Source organism: Dromiciops gliroides, chromosome 5 (genome assembly GCF_019393635.1).
Source record: "Dromiciops gliroides isolate mDroGli1 chromosome 5, mDroGli1.pri, whole genome shotgun sequence".
NCBI lineage: Eukaryota > Metazoa > Chordata > Mammalia > Microbiotheria > Microbiotheriidae > Dromiciops > Dromiciops gliroides.
The window spans coordinates 24,443,916-24,465,793 of record NC_057865.1 but is presented as its reverse complement, the minus strand read 5'-3'; the positions used below and the strand labels follow the sequence as shown (position 1 = coordinate 24,465,793).

Below are 21,878 nucleotides of genomic sequence, written 5' to 3'. Positions count from 1 at the left end.
TTTTCCTGTAGAGTCACATGCTCTCTTTAGTCAAGTCTCACTTTTCCTCTTTATAACATTTTTTTTCTCTTTTTATTTCCAGAATTTCATTTTTGAGTGCTTCCTTTGCACCCTAAGCTAACTTTCTCTATAGAATTTTAGTCCATGAAAGATCCATTGTACCAAAAATCACTGTGTCAGAATGTGTGGCTTTTTTCTCCTCCTTTATCACAAATTCTAAGTTAGAATACTTACCCCCTCCCAACACCCCCATGATTTATGCCACTAACATTTAGTTCCTCATTGTTGGTGAAAATAAGACCCAGGGTAGAAAATCCTATTAACCTTTTGAAGGATGGAATGATCATTTAGTCAAGCCAAGGAGTTATTAATCACTTTACTTTTGACACATGTACACTCGTAAAGTGGGGGTGGGAGGGGACAGAGAGAGAGAGATTGCTCATGTATATATCTATATAATTGAGATCTCTCATCATTCCTATATCATGTTTCCATATTAGGTTTGTGATCTTTCCTCCTAAATTCCCCATCTATTTCCTTCTTTCTATACAGGTGGTCTTTAGCATACCTATGACTTTTGTTGACTTATTAAACATGCATCGCCCTCACACACTTTATAGTGCAATCTATATGGCTTTCTTTCTTTTTTTTTTTTTTAGTGAGGCAATTGGGGTTAATTGACTTGCCCAAGGTCACACAGCTAGGAAGTGTTAAGTGTCTGAGGCCAAATTTGAACTCAGGTCCTCCTGAATCCAGGGCCGTTGCTCTATCCACTGTGCCACCTAGCTGCCCTATATGGCCTTCTTATTGATACTCAAACATGACATTTCATTTTCCATCTCCATGCCTTTGTGTTTTTTTTTTTTTTTAGTGAGGCAATTGGGGTTAAGTGACTTGCCTAGGGTCACACAGCTAGTAAGTGTTAAGTGTCTGAGGCCGGATTTGAACTCAGGTACTCCTGACTCCAGGGCCGGTGCTCTATCCACTGCGCCACCTAGCTGCCCCTCCATGCCTTTGTATTAGCCATGAAGCCCCCATGCCTGGAATGCACCTATGCCTCTTAGAAGCTCTAGTTGCTTGCAAGACTTGGCTCAGCCACCAATTTCTACATTTACCCTTTCTTGATCTCTGAAACTGGTAACCACATACACTCCCATCACCTTGCATACATTCCCTAATATGTATAGAAGCCTATGTTTATCTTGGAATCTAAACACCTAAACAGTGTCTGGCACACAGTGGGGTTGATAAATGCTTTTTTTTTCAATTAATATTATTTTATTTTTCCCAAGTACATGTGAAGATGGTTTCCAACATAATAAATGTGTTGTTTTTTTCTTGGTTGATCAAAAATGTTGCTTTTCTTTCTGTCTCCATTCTTCTTTTTTAAAAAAATTTTTTGTGGGGTGATGAGGCTTGAGTGACTTGCCCAGGGTCACACAGCTAGTAAGTGTCAAGTGTCTGAGGCTGGATTTGAACTCAGGTCCTGCTGAATCCAGGATCAGTGTTTTATCCTCTGTACCACCTAGCTGCCCCTGTCTCAATTATTCTTTATTTTCCATTATTCTTATCCCCAAATCTCTTTACCCTGCTTCTCTCCTCTGGTTCATAAACGTCTTCAAATGAGTATGGTTTTTCAAAAGTAGAATTTCCATTGACATCCTTTGTTTTTACATCACCTACATCCCCTTGTTTCCTCTCCTCCCAGAAAGTCACCCCTTATTAAGAAGAAGAAAAGAAAAAAACCAATAAAAGCAACTATACCTTGTTCATATATAATGATCTTTCCATTCTACTTATCTTGTTTCTTTTGAAAAGTATACATTTCCAGAGCCATATTTCTTTCATAGGTTTTATCCTATTCCGTCAAGTCTCAATCATGCTTATCAGGCCAATTTTTCCTCTTTGTTGCATTGATATTTCTTGTTGACCTTGCTCATCACCTATCCTTTGTGTGTGTGTGTGTGTGTGTGTGCTTAATGAGAAGATTAGTTTTTATCACTGTGACAGGGTTGATGAGGATAGCTACCTTCCACAAGATTAGTGAAATTTCCAATGTGAAGAGGTAGCAGGGGCAGAAGCAAAGTCCAGAAAGTTAGCAGGTACGGCTGGCATGAGCAATTCTTCAAATGGTTATTTTGATCAAGAACTCACCAGCTGGAAGACAGAAATGATAAATGAAATGCATTTATCATCATTCAGCTATTAGTGAGGATTATGGATTTTTAGTTAAGTCATCAAAGGTTTACACAGCCCTTTTTGGAAACCCTTTGAGGGCAGGCTAGAGCTGTGGACCAGGCTAATGAGAAAGCTGGAAATTCATAAACTCCCCCAACAGCATAGTGGTTCTGGTTCTGTCATCACAAGAACTATGCTATAAAAAACGCTTTCCTGAGGAGTATGGTAGCAATAATGTTAACACTGGTGAGAGGATAATAGAGTGTTTTGTCTTTGATAGAAGTAAGAAACCATATAGCACCAAGCTGTGTGTAGACCATAGAAAGAAAGAGAATTCATGCCTTTCTGCAGAAGCATGTCAGAGCACTACTTGGAGCAAGCAAAGGGAATCCGCTTTCAAGCTGGGTGCTGAAGAAATATACATAGTAGCAGCAGAGTGATGGAGGACCAGGCAACAGATGTCTTGGACCATGCTCAGTACTAGTTGTTTATAGGAGCCAGGGTTGAGGAGTATGGATCAGTGATGCAAATGACCAAAGCTGGACTTTAGTCTTTACCGATATTGTGTGTCATGTTGACTATACATATCCGGCAGAGAGGGCCCAATTCTCTCACATTAACTCATGAGCTATTTCCTCATCTGGGGAGACTCACCCATGGAATCATCAGCTTGGGAGGGTGATAAGAGCCCCCTGGAGAGGTAGAGGTCCATGAGAAGAAGGGGTTAGTAGAATATCTAACTACTAATATTTGTCAAATGTTGTGGGAGGGGAGTTTGTGGTATTGCCCCATGTCCATACTAAAGTATGATATCAATATAGAGCTCTGGGAGAACTGGAGTCCACATGAAGGAATTTTTTTTCTTAATTGATTATGGGCTTGGTAATGAGATTAATCCATATCCTTTGTTGTGTGTCAGAAATGTATTCTTTATTCTTCACCCTCTTAACTTGCAAGGGAATTGAAGATCATATAGAGAAAATTAGAGACAAGCTAAATCTCTATATTCTCAGGGGAAAGGTTTTGAGTAGTAGCATTAGCCAAAGAGTATGATCATTGAAAACCCTCCAAAAGCAGTATGTCTGGGGTCTTGTTCTGAAGACATGTGAGACTATAGGTTTTATTCCTGGTTGTCTACTTGAATTTCCTCTCCTATGAATTTCTTGCTGTGACTCTTGATATTCTCATTGAACTAATTGTAACTGTTTTCTCCAGTAGTTAGCTTTTTATATTTTGCCTAAAAAGTTTCCTCACTCCCCACCTCTATAGGATTTTGAAATTAGAAATGGGAAGATAAAACTAATTCTTTAAAAAAATCCTAACCTTAACTGAGTGTTATTCATTTTTGAGATGTTTTAAAAAATGAAATGCATTTACTTATAAGGTCATGTTAATGATACTTTGGGCAGGTCCATTGCCCAAGTTAAAGGAATAACTCTGAACCTATTGCTGTCAGATTTGTCTCATCATTTGTTTCAAAAGTAATAATTTGAAATTTGCATTGATGCAAAAATATATACTTACTCAATCAATAGAGCATCAGACTCTTAATATGAGGCTCCAGAGTTCATGTCCCTGTTTGGGGATACCTTTTTAAATATTTGCTTAAACATTGGGCTTTGGTTTAGGGTGGTTTAAATAAGGAATAAGCAGGTAAGGGAAAAACAGAAAGCAACAGGGATAGGGTAAAAAGAGAGGCTGAGAAGGAAAGTAGCATGCAAAAATAAAATGGTGGTAAATTCATAAATAATAATAACATTTTCACTGCTATAAGAATATGAGTCATTCCCCAATTGATAAATGGTCAAAGGATATGAACAGGCAGTTTTCCAGTAAAAAAAAAATCTAAATAACTTATAGTCATATAAAGATGCTTTAAATCATCATTGATGAAAGAAATTTAGATTAAAACAACCTTGAAATATTTTACAACAACCAGATTGATTAAAATGATAGAAGGAAAAAGTGATAAATGTTGAAGAGGATGTAGAAAAATTGGAAAACTAATTTATTGTTTGTGGAATTGTAAAATCATCCAACCATTTTAGAGAGCAATCTGGAATTATGCCCCAAAAGTTATTAAATTATCTATACCCTTTGACACAGATATACCACTACTTGGTCTATTTTCAAAGATAATTAAGGGAAAAAGAAAAGAACCTATATGTTCTAAAATGTTTATAGCAGCTTTCTTTGTGGTGGCAAAGAACTGGAAATTGCAGAATACCTGTTAATTGGGGAATGGCTGAACAAGTTGTGCTGTATGATTTTGATGGAATACTACTGTGCTTTAAGAAATAATAAGCTCAATAATTTTAGAAAACATGGAAAGAGTTACACAAAATAATGAAAAACAAAATGATAAAAAGCAAAAAAAACCCCATTGTAAACATTGTTACATTGCTGTAACAACAATATTGTTTTAAGAACAACTTTGAGGGAATAAGCTATTTTGACTATTATAAGTACCGAAATTAACTATAAAGGACCTAGGAAGAAAGATTCTATATGTATCGAGAAAGATCTGAGAAATAGAAGTATTTATAGAATAATTTTATACACACATTCACATACCTATTTGTGTCTAATGGTAGCCATCTCTAGCATAGGGAGGAGTGAAGAAAAAATTACATGCTAATTTTATTGTCTATTTGAAAGGAATAGCAAATTCTTTGTAGTAGATTTGCAGTTTCATGTGCAATTGTCTTTTTTATTGTACTGTTATAAAAATGCTTGTTTTATTCCAAAAATTAATATTTCTATGTGTGTATAGATAGATATACATACTTAGAGAGGATAGTCCATCCTGACATAAATCTTGTAAAATAGATTAAACTACTCAATACAGAATAAGAAAATAACTTCATTTCTTCAAAATAAAAACATTCCTAATTGAACCTCCAGTTATTCGCTATTTCTCAAGGAACAAAGCTGATAAATTCCTACTATAGGATTAAATCTAAACTTCTTAGGATGGCATTCAAGGTCTTTTACAGCTTTCCCTCCTGACCTGTTATATTTTATTTTATTTTTAATTTAATGGAATAAAACATTTACAAAACATAGTATATTAAAAAGATGTTTTGCATGAAACTACAAATCTTTTATTCACAACTTGGTATTCCTTTCAAATATACAACAAAATAATCATGTAAATTTATTTTTTATTCTTCCCTCCCCTCCCACCCTAGACATGGCTAAATCAACAAATAGGTGCATGTGTGCGTATGTGTATATGTGTGTATATAAATATGTGTGGATGTATATATATGTATGTATGTATATATTATATATATATACATTCATACATACATATATGTGTAAAATTATGCTATATATATTTCTATTTATCAGTTATTTTGCTGAATTCAGAGAGTATCTTTCTCCATATGTCAATTATAGTTAATTTGGATATTTATAACAGTCTAAAAAGCTTATTCACTCAATGTCATTTTTAAAACAATGTTTCAGCTACTGTATACTATGTTCTCTTAGTTCTGCTCATTCCACTCTTCATTACTTTGTGAAAGTCTTCCATGTTTGTTTTTTTCTAAAGTCATTGAGCTTATTATTTCTTACAGCACAGTAGTATTTCATCACAATCTTATACCACAACTTCTTCAGTCATTCTCCAGTTGATGGGTACCCCAGCAATTTCCAGTTCTTGGTGACCAAAAAGAGTGATGCTACAATAAACTATACCTAGAAAAACCCTCTGTTCTAACCAAATTACACCACTCATCCAAATATCAGCTCCTATCTGTAGGTTTTGCTTCTCTACCCATGAGCATTCTTGTGAATGCTTAACAGCAGAATCTAAAGAAAAAATTGTATAAATCATATAATTTTAAGTTTAATTTACATTATTGATATTTTTTCTGCCTAGAAATTTAAAAAAATTATTCAAGTGCTGATTTGAATCATTTGCCAATTTCTAAGGTATAAATGATTACACTAAAAAATTAATCATTTCAGTACACCCATACTCCTCTCTAGAATGCCTTCAATTTCAACAAAATCATCTCCATGTATCAATCACCTACCATGTACAATAGTCACCATAATTCATGGGAGATACTGCAAGGCAGTCTAATATCCTGGTTTGGGGATCAGGGGAGACCTTGTTTTAAATCCTATTTTAGACACCTAGATGAGTTCAAACCCTTCCTCGAGATTTACTAGCTATGTGACCCTGAGCAAAGCCATCTAATCTCTGTATGCCACAATTTTCTCCACTATAAAGTGGGCATACTCAAAGCACTTACCTTGCAGAGCTGTTTTGAGGACAGTGCCTGACACATAGTAGGTGCTTTATAAATGCTTGTTCCTTTCCCCTTCGCCCATAAAATTCTTGATTTTTTTTTTGTGGGTCAGGTTATATCTGGATAATTATACTGGTTTTATTCATGAGGATGTTCTGTCTCCAGTATATTTTATTTAATGAATTTTAAAATTCCTATATCTTTCCTCAAGCCTTCCCCAAGTATCCACAGGTCTCAGTAATCCCCGTCTTCTGAGTACCTAGTCAGACTGGCTTCAAGTTCCTACTCTTCCCCTCAGTACTTTTGCGACTATGAGCAAGTAAATTCGCCTCTCTGGGCTTAACTCCCCAATCTATAAAATAAAGGAATTAGACTTGATATTTCCTCCAACCTGCAAGTCTGTGATCTCAATTCGTTCTCTTGTAATCTAGATGAGTAATTTGGTGTGCAACATGTAGTGCCTTCTACTTAGTTCACAGTTTTACATGTGCCTTCCAATTCCCCAATAACCTTGGAGAAAGGGCATTCATCTCTTCTTTTCCCTTCCTTCTTAGGATGGAGTCAACTGAAAAATGTGAAGTGGTAATTCAACATTTTAATGGGAAATATCTGAAAACACCACCAGGAGTACCAGGTAAGTGGCTATATTAGCTAACCATGGAAAGTGACTTGCAGGAGGGTGGGTATTCCACTTAGACTGAAAATATGACAAATCACTGGAAGGTGGCCAAGAAGAGCATGTTTGACTATCTCAAAGGATAAGGGAAAAAAAATGTATTTCTAAAAAATGTTGGTAGCTATGCCCATGATGGTTTTGTGTCCTTCCTTTTATAAATCACAACCATTCTATGACTTTTCATCAAGGTAATTTAAAAACATGGATAAGGGGAAAATAGCAAACAAACACACATATATTTGCATGTGCATGTATGAATACATACATATACAGACATACATATATATAGTAGATGTGGAATAGAGAATGTCATGCTCTTATTGCCAATTGATCATTTTTTTTGAGGACTTTTCATAAAATGCTTGTTTGAATCTTAGGGATTATCATACAAAATCATCATTACTTTGTGCTTTGGAACAAGGTAGGAACCACAGGAGGATGTTGATTTGACATTAATCTGGTCATTTGATCCTCATAAGGCATTTTCACCTGTTAAGGCTAAAATTATAGCTATACTGTCTAAAATATCTAATGAGTGGTCACCAATAAATTATAAGCTTTAGCAAGAGTTAGACTTTTAAGCATTTATTAAGGATAATAAGAATTTGGTAAAGAGAAAGGGAAAGGCCTAGATTCATCTATCTATTAAAGGGAGAGAGCATTCCTAGCTCCCTTCTCCATCAGAGTCCGCAGGAAAAAGCGCGAGTCAGAGCACCAGACTCCCCCTTCTTCCTCCCACAAGCAAACGTCACTTCCTGACGCCAAAGAAAAGACACATGGTCTTGCCCTCAGAGACCTTCACCTCATGGTGGAGCTTTTCTACAGTAAGTCTCTAGAAGGTGGCGTCATTCCAATCATTACAGTCCCCGCTTTGTTTCTTCAAGAAACGGGGTGTTTCCTTGATGAAACAGTCAAAAATAACATAACCTATGCTAACTAACAATATGTTAATAACAATATAGAATAATATAGAAAAGGTAGAGAGGAAAGTTTTGTCCAAAGGGGCAGTCCCTCATGAACTGATGCTTTTACATTGGTCTTGCAAAGGGAGGACCTCAGCAGAGGATCCATGTTACAAGTGGTATATATAATAACAGAAGGGAAAAAGAAAAACAACAAAACCAAACTGTTCATTTAAAGTCTTTGAAAGCCTTTTCTCAGATGTCCTCTGGGTGTAGTCATGGAATGGAAGTCTTTTCAGGAGTTGATGTGTGGATGCTGGTAATCAGCCAGGAAAATTTCCTACAAAATTGAGCTTAGCGCAACTTTAAAATAGCTTTGTCAGTAATCAAATCAAACAATGAGAGTTCTCAAAAACATATCTAAGGGAATTCAGAATCTTAGTTGTTACATATGAAACATAATAAAACAAAAATTGAAATATTCTCTAAAACTTAATATTACTATAGTCCACCCTTGTATAGGGTAAATTGAGAAGACAATTGTTGCAATATTAATTTTTTAAAATAATTTTAATCTTTGTTTCATCACTTTTTGCATCATCTGTCTAATTATCCTCATGCCATTATGAGAAATTAAGAAATCTAATATAATTGGTAACAGGTGTCAAGGCCAAATTCAACACTGTATTTATCATGACACCTGAGATAATTATGGGGGTTACCATAAAAGAACAGAGAAATGATGGGATATGAGCATTCCCACACTTGAGCAATATATAGTGCTCATGCAGTATGCCAGGCTTAAAATAGGTGCATGGAATATATGTCCATGCCACCGAACATATTGGAGGAAACTGAGTCAGACTTAATCAGATGCATGGGATTGAGATGTCCATGGCATCAGGCATACAGGAGGGGGAATAGAAGCCAGGTGAAGAATGAGATGGGTGGGATCAAAACTTCCAGCCATCTGTGTACAGTATTGTGGGGAAAAAGAAAATAAAATATTAAACCAAGAGAATCCGGCCTCAACATTTGTCAAAAGCTGTTCCCTCAGCCATACCTTGACTTCATGCGAGTCTCCCCTCATGCGACAGTTCAATGTCTGCTCTTGCATATATTCTTCTTGTGATTGGAAGGCATCTTGGCTAACTGGCATCTGATAACTCAGAATAAAGGCAATTAATGTCTTAAATGATAAGTTCCCATAATCCAAGTCTCATATGGATTTTAAAATTGAGGATAATAAATGATTGTAAAAAATGTGAATATATCTTGAGTCAGAATATAATATATAATTATGCAATAATTTCAAATAATACCCCTTTGTTTTACTAAGTATACAATTACTTTTGTGAAAAATCAGAACATATTTAAATACAAGTTAAAGCACAACACAATCTCAAAGAAAACTTTTTTTTGAAAAAAGAAAACTTTTGCAAATGTTCCCCTCTTTTTTTTGTTTTGGAATATGCTTATCAAAAATAATACTTCTAGAATCAATTTACACTTGCCATGCCAACCAATTTGCCAGGGAAATGCTTTAAAGAGTTTGATCAAATAATCAGTTGAGAGAAAAAATATAACAAAAACAAACTCAGAATATGGGAGCACAATACTCCTAGAATTAACATTGCATTATGAAATCAAAACCATCTTGCAATGTTTCAAAATTAGATAGGTGAATGAATAGAAGAAAATATACATGGAACAATAAAAGACAATGAAATTCAAACTAGGGAAATCTAAATGAATATAAACTTAACATTATTAAGAGTATTACAAAATATAAACTTGATCACATGACTATAAAAAGCATTTACAAATATTCTTTTTTAAAAAAAGCTAAGTATAAAACACAATCTCAAAAGCATGAAAATCTCTATGAAAATAAACCCATACCATTAATTTCAAAATGTAGATGTAATAGCATAGAAATCCTATGTAACCTCTGAACTGACATTATTACTCTGAGTGAATTTAGAACACTTTTGATTCTGATATCTAAAATCCCCAATACTCATATCAATACCTTGCTGCTTACTTCTACATTTCTGTAAAATATGTACCCTTCCATGGCAAAAGAAGCAGAGTCTTGAACTATGATTGTCATTTTTATTCAGCTTAAGTTTTTCTTCTTTACCCCCTCTATATTGTCTGTCAGTCCTTTCACCATACAAATGCTTTATAAGGTTACCAATTAAAGACAAAAGCAGATTAGCAAAATTATGAACAAAAGGAGCATATCTGGAATTTAAAAGGCTTTCTAAGGCTGAGTGGGAAGCACAGCCAGGCTGGGGAAGGGCTGAGCCTGAAGCTGCAAGCTGCACATGAGCATTAGATCTCTGGACTTCCCTGGCAGGGGAATCAAGGGGCTTGGCCAAGGGAGGGGTAGAAGGTGGGGTCTGGAGAGGAGGGGAGGGACCAGGGCAATTTGAATCAGACTTGATTTTGAACTCAGGCCTGGTTTCCCCATCCCCAACTGCTAAGGGATTAAAAGCTTCTGGAGGTTGGGTAGCCACCTCCAGGCAGACAAAATTAGAGCAACAATTAGTGTTAGAACTTGGAAAAGTTGCAGGAATCAGAAGTTTCTCTGTAAAAGCATGGTTGGGAGAGAGAGGGATATATATATTCCCTTGTGTGAGCACCTTGCTGGCTCTTCTAACAAAAATTAAAATAAAAAGAGAAAATCCACAAAAACAAAGCATTAACATGATCTTATGTCCCATTTGTCTGGTTAAACAGACTAAAATCAAAAATAGGGTAACTAAGGAGTTTAAAAGGTCCATTTGAAAAAATTTAAAGGGAAAACAGCTGGTACTTAGCAGTTTAAAGGGACAGTGTAGGGGAAATTTCTTACCCAACTGGAAGATCAGAAGATGGAGGTTTCAGTTTTCCTCTTCGTGGTCAGCCATCTGTTAAGGCTAAAATCTTAGCTATACTGCCTAAAATATCTAATGAGTGGTCACCAATAAATTATATGCTTTAGCAAGAGTTAGACTTTTAAGCATTTATTAAGGAGAATAAGAATTTGGTAAAGAGAGAGGGAAAGGCCTAGATTCATCTATCTATTAAAGGGAGAGCGCATTTCTAGCTCCCTTCTCCACCAGAATCCCCAGGAAAGAGTGTGAGTCAGAGCGCCAGCCTCCCCCTTCTTCCTCCCACAAGCAAACGTCACTTCCTGACGTGAAAGAAAAGACACATGGTCTTTCCCTCAGAGACCTTCACATCATGGCAGAGATTTTCTACTGTAAGTCTCCAGCAGGTGGTGTCATTCCAATCGTTACACACCTAAATGATATCGAAAATTTCATTCATGCTTTCTGTTGCATTTTTAAGGGAGATAGATCATGGGCTACATACACTAAGAAGGTTTTTCGCCAGTAGATTACAAAAATAACTCTCTAAAAATCTTGAGCTCATTTGTTCATTTTCCCTATTCAGTGGCACTCCCAATATCTTTCCAAACATTTTGCTGTCCCATTATCTTTTATAACTTCCATTCTATTGTCCTCCTTCTCTCTCTCTCTCTCTCTCTCTCTCTCTCTCTCTCTCTCTCTCTCTCTCTCTCTCTCTCTCTCTCTGTGTCTGTGTATATCTGTGTCTCTCTGTCTCTCTCTCTCATACGAGTTTCTCTGAACCCATCCGTTTCATTTTCTCTTTTGGCACAATAGTATACATTCTTATATCATTATTCTTTCAACCATTACTCCAACCAATGGGCATTCTCCTACTTTCCAGAAACTTTGTTTTGTAGCAGACAGGATGACCCTGTCTTAAATCTTGCTCAGCACAGGCTCAAGGCTGGCTGTTGAGAATAAATGTTTATTTATTAGGGTCGTTTATTACTACAGAATTTTATTCAGCATATGCTTTTTCACATAGAAGGTACCCCAAATAGCTCAACCTAAAAGTGACAGCTATATCACTCATTTGCAGAACTATTAAATTGGTACATAGGAATGAACATCATGGAGGAGACAGGTTCCAATACGGGACTCCATTTTCTAGACTCCTTTCCCAAAAGGAAATATAGAAGTAGCCTCCACTTCACTAAAAGTATTGAATATGTTTGTCCCTGATAATATGCAATTAACACAAGCCATTTACCACTAGAGACAAAGAAACTTGTTCAGGCTTTAAACATATGAACATCCTTCCCATATGGATGCTAGGCTGCAATAGGAACCTGTCTAATAGCATAGCTACACCCAATGGAAACATGGTGAATAGCAAGGAGTTGTTGATTTACTCAAAGTGAGACCTACCTTAAGGGAGCATATGGGGAGAAATAATTAGGCCTAATTATCACAGTCTTAAGAGATTTGACCTTATGTCACATGACAAAATAGAATTAAGTACATTATATTGACCATCTTAAGGGTTCAAACATTTGCTTGGCTACTCTGATGGATACCTTAATTTGGAAGCCCAACTGTAGTAGATAATATAAAGTACAGCATAGTTTCAAGATATTTTCTTGATGAAATCAAATCTGGGGAAAAATAAAACAGCAGATAAAAATAATGCATGGACCTAATTGGAAGGGACAGCATGAATAGCCTCTAGCACAATTTTCAGGAAATTGTATGTGTGTGTGTATGTGTGTGTGTATGTGTGTGTATGTGTGTGTGTGCGTGCGTGTGTGCATGTTCATTTTAAAGGCTGTTGTTTTGCCATAACAGAGCATTGGACCTGGCGTCAGGAATACCCATATTCAAATACAGCCTCAGCTACCTACTAGTGCAATATACTGGACCATTCACAGACTCTGTCTCAATTTCCTCATTGGTGAAATGAGGATGACAATAGCGCCTACTTCCAGGAGTTAAAGATAAAATGAGTTTATAGATTTTAAAAGGCTTTGCAGATCTTTAAAAGCTATATAAAGGATAGATATTGTTGTTGTTCCTGTACATGGATAAAGTATTAGGTCTCTAAATTCCCACCTTTTAGGATAACGTTTCACCAATCCTGCAACCTGAGAGCGCTGTCATGAAGGGACAAACGTCAGTTTGGAAGTGGTGCCTTTAATGTTTTCCATCGAGGAAGCTCATTTCCCTGACCTAGTTGAGTGCCCTGTGCTTCAGGGAACTGGGACCATTGCTCAGGGGTGTGCTAATTGGATCCAATTATAATTGGACTGACCTGCCTTACAACTAAAATGCTTGATAGAATTGTTACTTAAAAAAAAAAAAAAAAACAGTAGTGTTCTGTTTCATGAAGATTTTCTGGCTTACAGCTAAGGACATTGTAGTTTTGCAGAGGTCTGGGCGTTGTTCATCTACATGTAATGGTCATAAGCTGAGGAGGTTATTCAAAGACATCCTCAGGAGAGAATTAAGCCCCATCCAGTCTTATGAGCCTGTGGTTCAGTAACGTGTGTGTTTGAATAAAAGGACGGTAAATAAAGATTTCTCCCAGAGGGTGGAACTTGGAACCTCATAGTTAGTTGAAAGAACATTGGATTTGGAGCTGAGTAAGTTGCTAAACTTCTCTAGGCCCCGGTACCTCAACAATAAAATGACAGGGAGAAACTAGGTGACCTCACAGATTCCTTCCCACTGCATGTCTATGATCCTGGGATCCAGAAGGTAGAACTCAGAGCAAAGGTGGAGGCAAAGTTCTACAGTAGAAAGGGATGGAATTTAGAGCCAGAGGAAATGGGTTCAAATCCCAACTGTGCCCTTAAAACCTTGGGTAATCTTGGGAAAATTGTTTTACTTCCCTAAGGCTCAGTTTCCCAATCTTTAAAATAAGGGAGACACACCTCTACGGTTCCCTAATTCTCCATCTATGACTAGGAAAGAAAATTTCAGAGAGGGTGTTTTACATCCTATATGTGTTGCCTTAGGAGGTGGAGATAGGGAAAGGGCAGTCATCATTTTCCCACCATTAGAGGTCTTCATATTAAATTTGGGGACACTCTTCAGACTAAGTAGACTGGATCACATCTGAATTCCTTTCTGTGATTGGGTAAGCAGTCTACTTTTTGTTTAATAATACAACCATGATCCTTGTAACCAGGTTGGAAACAAATTAAGTATGAATTACATTAACTTCATATTCTTTCTTACCATTCCATTTCTGCAGTTAGGCTCCACAGTAGATGCCGTGCCCGACAGTGTTAGGAAGACCTGAGTTTGAATTCCTCCTCAGACACTAACTATCTAACCCTGGGAGAGCCATTTAGCCTCTCTCTACCTCAGTTTCTTCATCTGTAAAATATGTATGAAAGTGGCAGTGCATAACCTTACAGAGCTTTGAGGGAAAAATGACATAACATATTTAAAGTACTTTGCAAACATCGAAGTGCTCTGTAATTCCTGGCTGTTATTATTCTGCATCTCTACACTAAAATGTGCCTCAGTCACTTGGCAAGTATTGTATCATCTTGATTTCTGTTAATTTGGCCATCATTATTTCTTTTGAGAGACATTCAAGGCAATCAAGTTTTCCTGTGTACTTTTGCAAATGACAATCAGAGTCTGCAAATTATCTTCCCAGCATCCCTGTAATTGGGATAAATGGAAAATCAGCTCAATTTATTGCTTTGACCTCACTCTGAAATTCAGTCCAGAAATCTTGGAGCTTGGGGATATTAACAAGGGCAAATAACCCTGCCCACCTTTAATTGCAGAGGCTCCCACAGTGAGCTGGTATGTATTAGGAAAGATTAGCCAGTCTTTCCAGGGTTAATGATGATTGATTTTTGATCGTTCAGTTGAATTTCTGGCAGGTTAAAGGAATTGGCATGGAAGTTTGTGATTCTTACTTTTTGGGCTATGGTTCTTCTCCCTTGGCTCCTTTATTATTTCTTCATAATGTCTTTATTTAGTTTGTTATTGCTGTCATTTTTAATGAAAGCATCATGGACCATTAATGCGCATTACTGCCTCCCAGAGGGTCACCATACCAGTTCACTCTTGAACATGAATAAATGGAGCTGAATGTTCTTACAAGAAGCTAAGTTTTTTATAAGCTCAGGTCTAGATGAAACAGAAAATCACAGGAGACCATATTTCTATGTATCTCCTCTCAGTTAGTGAGTGAGGCAAATATGTCAATCATGCCGGCATTCAACCCTTAGCAGAAAGAGACAGTGAAGTTGTTTCTCCCTATCCCTCAAGGGAAAGAAAAGCATGGTGCTCCATAAATGTTACATGTCCTATGTATTGATCTCCATGTTTTCAGGACAAAAAGAAGGATCATTAGTTGTTGGCTTTTTTCACCCTGGACATTTTTGGTACCATAATGAATCATGCAGCTGAACAGAATCAAGAAGGCCCCGAATGCTGTTTTCAAACTTCTTCCAAAAGCAAAGGGTGAGGGTCTCTGACACTCCAGGGGTTATTGGGGAAAATTCTTGAAAGATTTGCTTTTCAAAGGACCCCTGCAGCCTTGCCAGGCATTACAAAGGCAAACCCTGTACACAGAAGGACATGTATTGATGAGCTGAGCATGCAGGAAGACAGCTTTATGGGAGATGACCCTGTCTTTCCTCTTGTAGCAGAGTTCTGCCCATGAGCAAATGTGTCTGTCAATAGGATAAATCTTATTCCAAATGTGGAACGTGAGATTTGAGAAAATGGAATAGTACACCTTCCAGTAAATTGTCATGACATAGTTCTTTTGATCTTTAGCTGTTTCCCAATCTTAGTAGAACTTCATTTCTCACACACACACAGACACCCACAGGAAGGACCTGGGGAGAACTCATTGCCGGACATCCATACTAACAAGTTCATGTGAATATCACAGAGGGCCAAAGAAAACACAGATGTCTATGTGAATGTTCAACGACTAATATTCAATTCTATTCAAAAAACATTGTGTCTAATACACACCTAACAGGGCACTAGGAGTTTGCCATATAAAGACAGAGACAAAACAATTCTTGACCTTAAAGGGCTTATATTCTACTGAAAGGAAAATATCATGTACACTGGGAGTGAATACAATTGACAAGAATGTAGTAGGTGCTAATGTATGCTAGCCACAGTACTGGGCTATAGTAGGGGGAAAGGAAAGAAAGAAATAGTCCTTGCCTTCAGGTGGCTTACACTCTATTCAGGGGGTGGGGAATAATACACAGATAGACAAATAAACAGGAAATAATTTAACTGGAAGTGGAGAGTAAAAAGCAATGATAATTGGAAGAATGAAAAAATTAGGTTTTTCTAAGTAATGAAGGAAGCCCTAACCTACTCCCTCTTCCCCCCAAAGTGAGAAATGGGCTGCTCTTTTTTTGCATGGCTGCTTCTATGACTGCCCCATGTATTTACTCTGAGACCCTTGTTGGGAATGGTAAGAAAAAGCCCACTGTTTGTTTATTTAATAACTTCCATGGGTAAAATACCATGGCCAATGAGTATATAAAATAGCATTTATATCCCAAGTCAGGGCTCAGCAATTTCAGAACTGTGCAACGATGTGTAGATGGAGGACCCCAGATAGGAAAATGAGACTGTCAACAGTTGGCAGCTATGTCTGCCAGAGCCGCAGTTAACCTGTTATCACTGCTGGAGTTCCCTAGTGGGATGAGTCCAAAGTTCCCCAGCTCTAACCTCAGCAAGGAAGGGGAGAGAAAATAGAAAACTCCTAGAATGGGCTTTGTGGGGAAATAAAATTCTCTTCATTTGCAAAAAAAGAAGCTGTCTTTGAAATGACCCTGAGCCAGAAAGTAAAGTTAGTGAATTCCTCCAAGTACCTCAACAGTGGTCTAAGACTTGATATTGCACTGAGGTTTCAGAAAGGGAATGTTTTTATACTGTTGGCTATAAAAATAATATCATGATTACTACAGTATATGCCAACATTAGGTTTCATAGGAGTAATAGGATTCAGCATTATAGATATAAGCTCTTTGTGAGTAGGGACCATTTCATTCTTTGCCCCTTTGCTCTCAATACCTAATACAGGTCTTGGTATATACAGGTGCTTAATAAATACTGGATTGATAGGAATGATAGATCCCAATATTCCATACCTATGTATCATATTTTGACTGTAATACACCATCTTCAAGAAGTACATTTCTCAGATAGAAAAAAAATTTTCTTTTTGCAGACATAAAGTACAAAATATACTGGTTGAATCAATGAAATACTGAATGAAAAGATATGTGGTTGGTACCCATAATTCCTATTTGATGATATTTAGAACATTTTAGGGTACATATTCTAGGGTATTTTAGGGTACATATTCTATTTTTCAGGAGTCACTATTCTTTTTCTCTCTCTCAACCAACCTGATATTCCTTCTCTTCCTCTTCTTCTTTTCATTGCTCATTTCTATCTCTCTCATCCAATATTTGTACTTTCCTTCTCTCTCAAAAATATGACCAGTCCCTGTAAATGCTTCTATCCAACCAGAGTCTGCAATGAGCATCATCGCCTGCATAGGCTTTTGCATAGTGTGAGAAAATAATTATTATTAATGGATTTCTGGGAGAAACCTAGACATTAGTTTTAGCTGCTCTCTTCCCCTCACCAGAAAACAGCCTGGGATGAGCCTTCAGCTTAACAAAAGGAATGCAGATTGATCCTTCTGATTAGCTAGGGGAAGAAGCACACCTAGGTGGTTGGAATTTGATCTCTGGACCACCCCCCAAGTCATGTCAATCAATGAAGCTGAGTGATGCTAACCAATTAGCTTAGATCAATGTGTGGTGATACACCTCTACCAAGAAGAGGATAAAATCCCTGGGCACACCAGAGTCATTCTCTAGTCTCTTAGCTCTCTTCTTCCCGGGATTCTCTTTTCCTCTCTATGCTGGACCTCCAAGCCTTTGACTAGTAGGGAAGTCAGGGAGACACATAGTCAATACTTCATTAATATGTTATATTAATTGATAATAAATGCTTACTGCCAAACTGGTGCAATAGCCATTAATTTATAAGTAGCAATATTTTAGAAAACCCAGACTAGTCCCCCAATAATTTAAATTACACAATTGGCTTCTGGGGCATCACATTTCTCTTAAAAGAAATGAATGGGGGGCAGCTAGATGGCGCAGTGGATAGAGCACCAGTCCTGGAGTCAGGAGTACCTGAGTTCAAATCCGGTCTCAGACACTTAACACTTACTAGTGACCCTGGGCAAGTCACTTAACCCCAATTGCCTCACTAAAAAAAAAAAAAAGAAATGAATGAATAAATAAATGCTTTGGTATGTTTTGTGAATACAGCTTTATCTGATCCACTATGACCAATGATGTGTCCATCTGTGTACATAGATATATGTAGATATATGCACATATATGTGTTTGAATATACATATATCATAAATGTGTGCTCATATATGCATCCACATTTGCATATTTATGTGTACAAATGTATGATCTAGTCTTACTCAAAGTATTTTAAGCAGTCATGCTTGAAGTTTCATAAATTAACTAGAAATAACTATGTTGCCCAGCATCTGAGAGACTTCCAACTCAGTGAGCTCTGAGTATCCTCAAAAATCAAGCAGAGAACTTCCTGTTAATGGGAATGACTGTGCTCTTAAACCTTACATGCACAAAGATGAGCAATGACCTTGATCTGCTCTATAGAATGAGTCCAGTGCTACAAACTCCTAAGCATGAATAACTCAGAGTTCATGTTCCTCAAGGTCCTAGGGACCTTATCTCTAGCTAGTATCTCTCATTAAAAATTGTCTCTCCAAAATGATCAGTGATGATGGCAATGGATGGAAACCTGGATTATGGAATCAAGAAAGACTACCAAGCCACTGGGAAAGCCAAAAGTATGGGACTGACCTTTCAGTGATATGCCCTATCGTGTCACATAATCAAAAGACCTATACTAACCAAAGCTATCACATCTAGCTTTCAATGTGCAAATAAATGCTCTTGGCATGACAATACTAAGATTTAATATTGAACAAATTCTGACTGATTGATTGATCTGCATCAGTGAAGAGAAGTTTCTTCATCAAGAATCCCCTATTCCAAGCAAATCACAGGTCTAAACTCTCACCCTTAACCCCTTCAAAGAAAAATATATTACAGCAAGCAGTAAGTACCTAACTGAATATAGCACCCAGTACCAGGAAAACTAAATACAATTCAAAATGGTATTGAATTGTTCAACTCTTAGCCTCCAAAAGGTTATAGCCTAAAACATATAACCCATCAATTTAATTCTCAATTTCAGTGCTAAATGGCCCTAAAGTCACTAATGAGTAGTCAGACTTTTTGATGTCTGCCAGAGTGAGTATAGGAAGAAAGAAGTAGAGGCACAAAGCAGGAAAGATTACTCTGGAAAACTGAGAGGTTAACTGCCAACAACTCATTCCTAGATCTCCCTTATCAGAGTTGATATTGCATCCTTATGTTTGGCTGGGGAGGGTGGTATTGTTTCTTCTATTCTTCAAGGACCCATGATGTCTCAGTAAGGTTAGTCCCTCCACCAATACAGATCTCAAACTTTCTGAGTATTAGTAGAAATCCATCTTAAATTCTTATGACTGAAAGATTTCCTTTTCTGTTGACCAATCCTCTGGTAAGAAGCTTCCCTCAATGTAAGTGGGCTGGTCCTTGGAATAAAGAACACTGTGTGTTTCTGAGCACTTACTGTAAGTCCTTCCAGGTTGGTAAGTTTTGCCATAGCTTGTGTACTTGGTGATAGCCCTTGAGAATTCAGGGTTTGCTCAAAACCGTGATGAAATATCTGACCAGTTTGACAAGGGGAATGATCAGTCTCTTGAGATGCTTTTCTCCACTTTCCAATAGATTACTCTGGGTCTTACTCTACATGCAGCTAATCATTTCTGATTTTTTAATGATAACACATTTCTAAGAAAAGATGCTTACTATTTAGAAATATTATGGCCTCCAATTTCATTTGGCTACCTTTACTTCATGGAATGCTTTCTTACCATGGCTGATTTGTGGATGATGTGGGATCTCTTACTTGCCATCTGCAGTTTTTTCTCTAGCTCTTTTTTTACCTTAGTTGTCTCCTATGCACAAAAACCCTTTTTGAAACTTAAGTGGACATTTTTATGATGACATGTTAACCAAACAATCAATGAACCAACAAAGATTAATTAAATGTTTGCTTTATGCTAACCACTCTGTTAGGCATGGAGAACTCAAAGACATAAATGTTAGCCCCTGTCCTCAATAAACTTATATTCAAATGAGAGATATTTCCAAATATGGACATAAATGTATACAGAATATAGCCATAAATATAATACATATAAGCAGAATATGTATAGAATGAATACAAGGTGATACTGGGAGGGAGGGCTATAGCCATTGGGTGGTAAAGGAAGGGGAAGTGTAAGAAAGGCTTCATTCAGGAAAGGATGTTTGACCTAAGGTTTTTTGTTTGGGGTTTGTTTTTGGTTTTTTTGTCGGGCATTGAGGTTAAGTGACTTGCCCAGGGTCACACAGCTAGTAAGTGTCAAGTGTCTGAGGTCAGATTTGAACGCAGGTCCTCCCGACTCCAGAACCAGTACTCTATCCACTGTGCTGCCTAGCTGCCCCTGCTCTTGTCATTCTAAATTTTATTGAAAGAGCTAAATCATTTGTTGCTTCTTTTCAAGTGTTACGTATACTTGCAAACTAACATGATAGATTGATGTTACAAAAGCTTTGAGCATTGCATTGAGTGTTTCACATGTATCTCTAATATCTCATAGAGAGCTAGCCTCCAAGTAAATTCACAATAAATGCTGGCATCAGAAAGTTTCTTGATTGGCTGACTGAAGTTATTCCCACTTTCGTCAATTTTCCCAAACTTTCTAAATGTTTTTCTGTTTGGCCTTCCTTGTTGGAAGTGCTTTGCCTCCTTGGATCCAGAAATGCATATAGTGTAGTTTCTTAACAACTGTAGCTTTGTATTGAGTTTCCTGCCTTCTCTCCAATCTACATTAGAACAGGGAATTGTCAAGCATTTGAGAGAGGAAAGCTCTGAGGGATGGGGAAGTGGTGGATGGAAGTGGGAAGAAGGGATTCATTAAGTCTCAGAGCATTTCACTTTGAGCCTGACAAATAAAAGACCAACTTGAGCCATCTGGTTCCATAAAATATGCCAGAAAATGTATACTAATTGTAAATCTGAGCCCATGCAAATATGGTTTTCCCAAATAGGATCTGACCTCAGCATTTGTTTTCGAGAATACCATATTGTTAGATATAATTTAAGAGAATTCTGACTGGGGAAGGAAAGTGGATGTAATTGTGACTACATGGCTATGTGTTTGAAATGATATAACAACAACAACAACAATAATAATAATAATAGTTTACATTTCAATAGTGCTTTAAGATTGGTGATGTATTCTTTTTCTCACCCAACCCTATGAGGGAAGTAAATCATATGTTCTAGCCTCCACCACCAAACTGATAGTCCAGCTTCTTCCTGGGCTTCTAATTAGTGAGATTTTACCATTTTATAGCCAGCTCAGGATCTCCAACCTGGTCTCTCCTGACCAGGTTCATATGCTAGGAAAGTACAACTTCTCTCCCCAGTTTTCACCTCTGAGTCTATGAAGAGTAATCAAATAAACAAGATAATTCCTAAAAATAATCCATCAATCTGGTTCTAAGACTCCACTCTCCATCTCTGTGATTTTCCTGAACCTCCCCTGCACACACACAACACTGCTCTCTTCATGATTAATTAATAGATCTAGGGGCAGCTAGGTGGTGCAGTGGATAGAGCACTGGCCCTGGATTCAGGAGGACCTGAGTTCAAATCCAGCCTCAGACACTTGACACTTACTAGCGGTGTGACCCTGGACAAGTCACTTAACCCCAATTGCCTCAGAAAACAAAAAATAGATCTAACAATATGGATAGTGGTTTCCATGTGTTAGGTACTGTGTCAAGGATGGGGTATACAG

The 21,878-nt window shown here is 37.2% G+C and overlaps 1 protein-coding gene across 3 annotated transcripts in view; it reads left to right on the top strand.

The window, feature by feature from the left end:
- RBMS3 (RNA binding motif single stranded interacting protein 3) overlaps positions 1 to 21,878 on the top strand; it is a 1,425,793-nt gene that overhangs the window by 1,152,418 nt on the left and 251,497 nt on the right. For all 3 annotated transcript variants that reach the window (XM_043965565.1, XM_043965567.1, XM_043965566.1), the window contains one exon: positions 6,995 to 7,074. In XM_043965565.1, the coding sequence (XP_043821500.1) occupies positions 6,995 to 7,074 (80 nt within the window). The remainder of the gene's footprint in view (positions 1 to 6,994; positions 7,075 to 21,878) is intronic.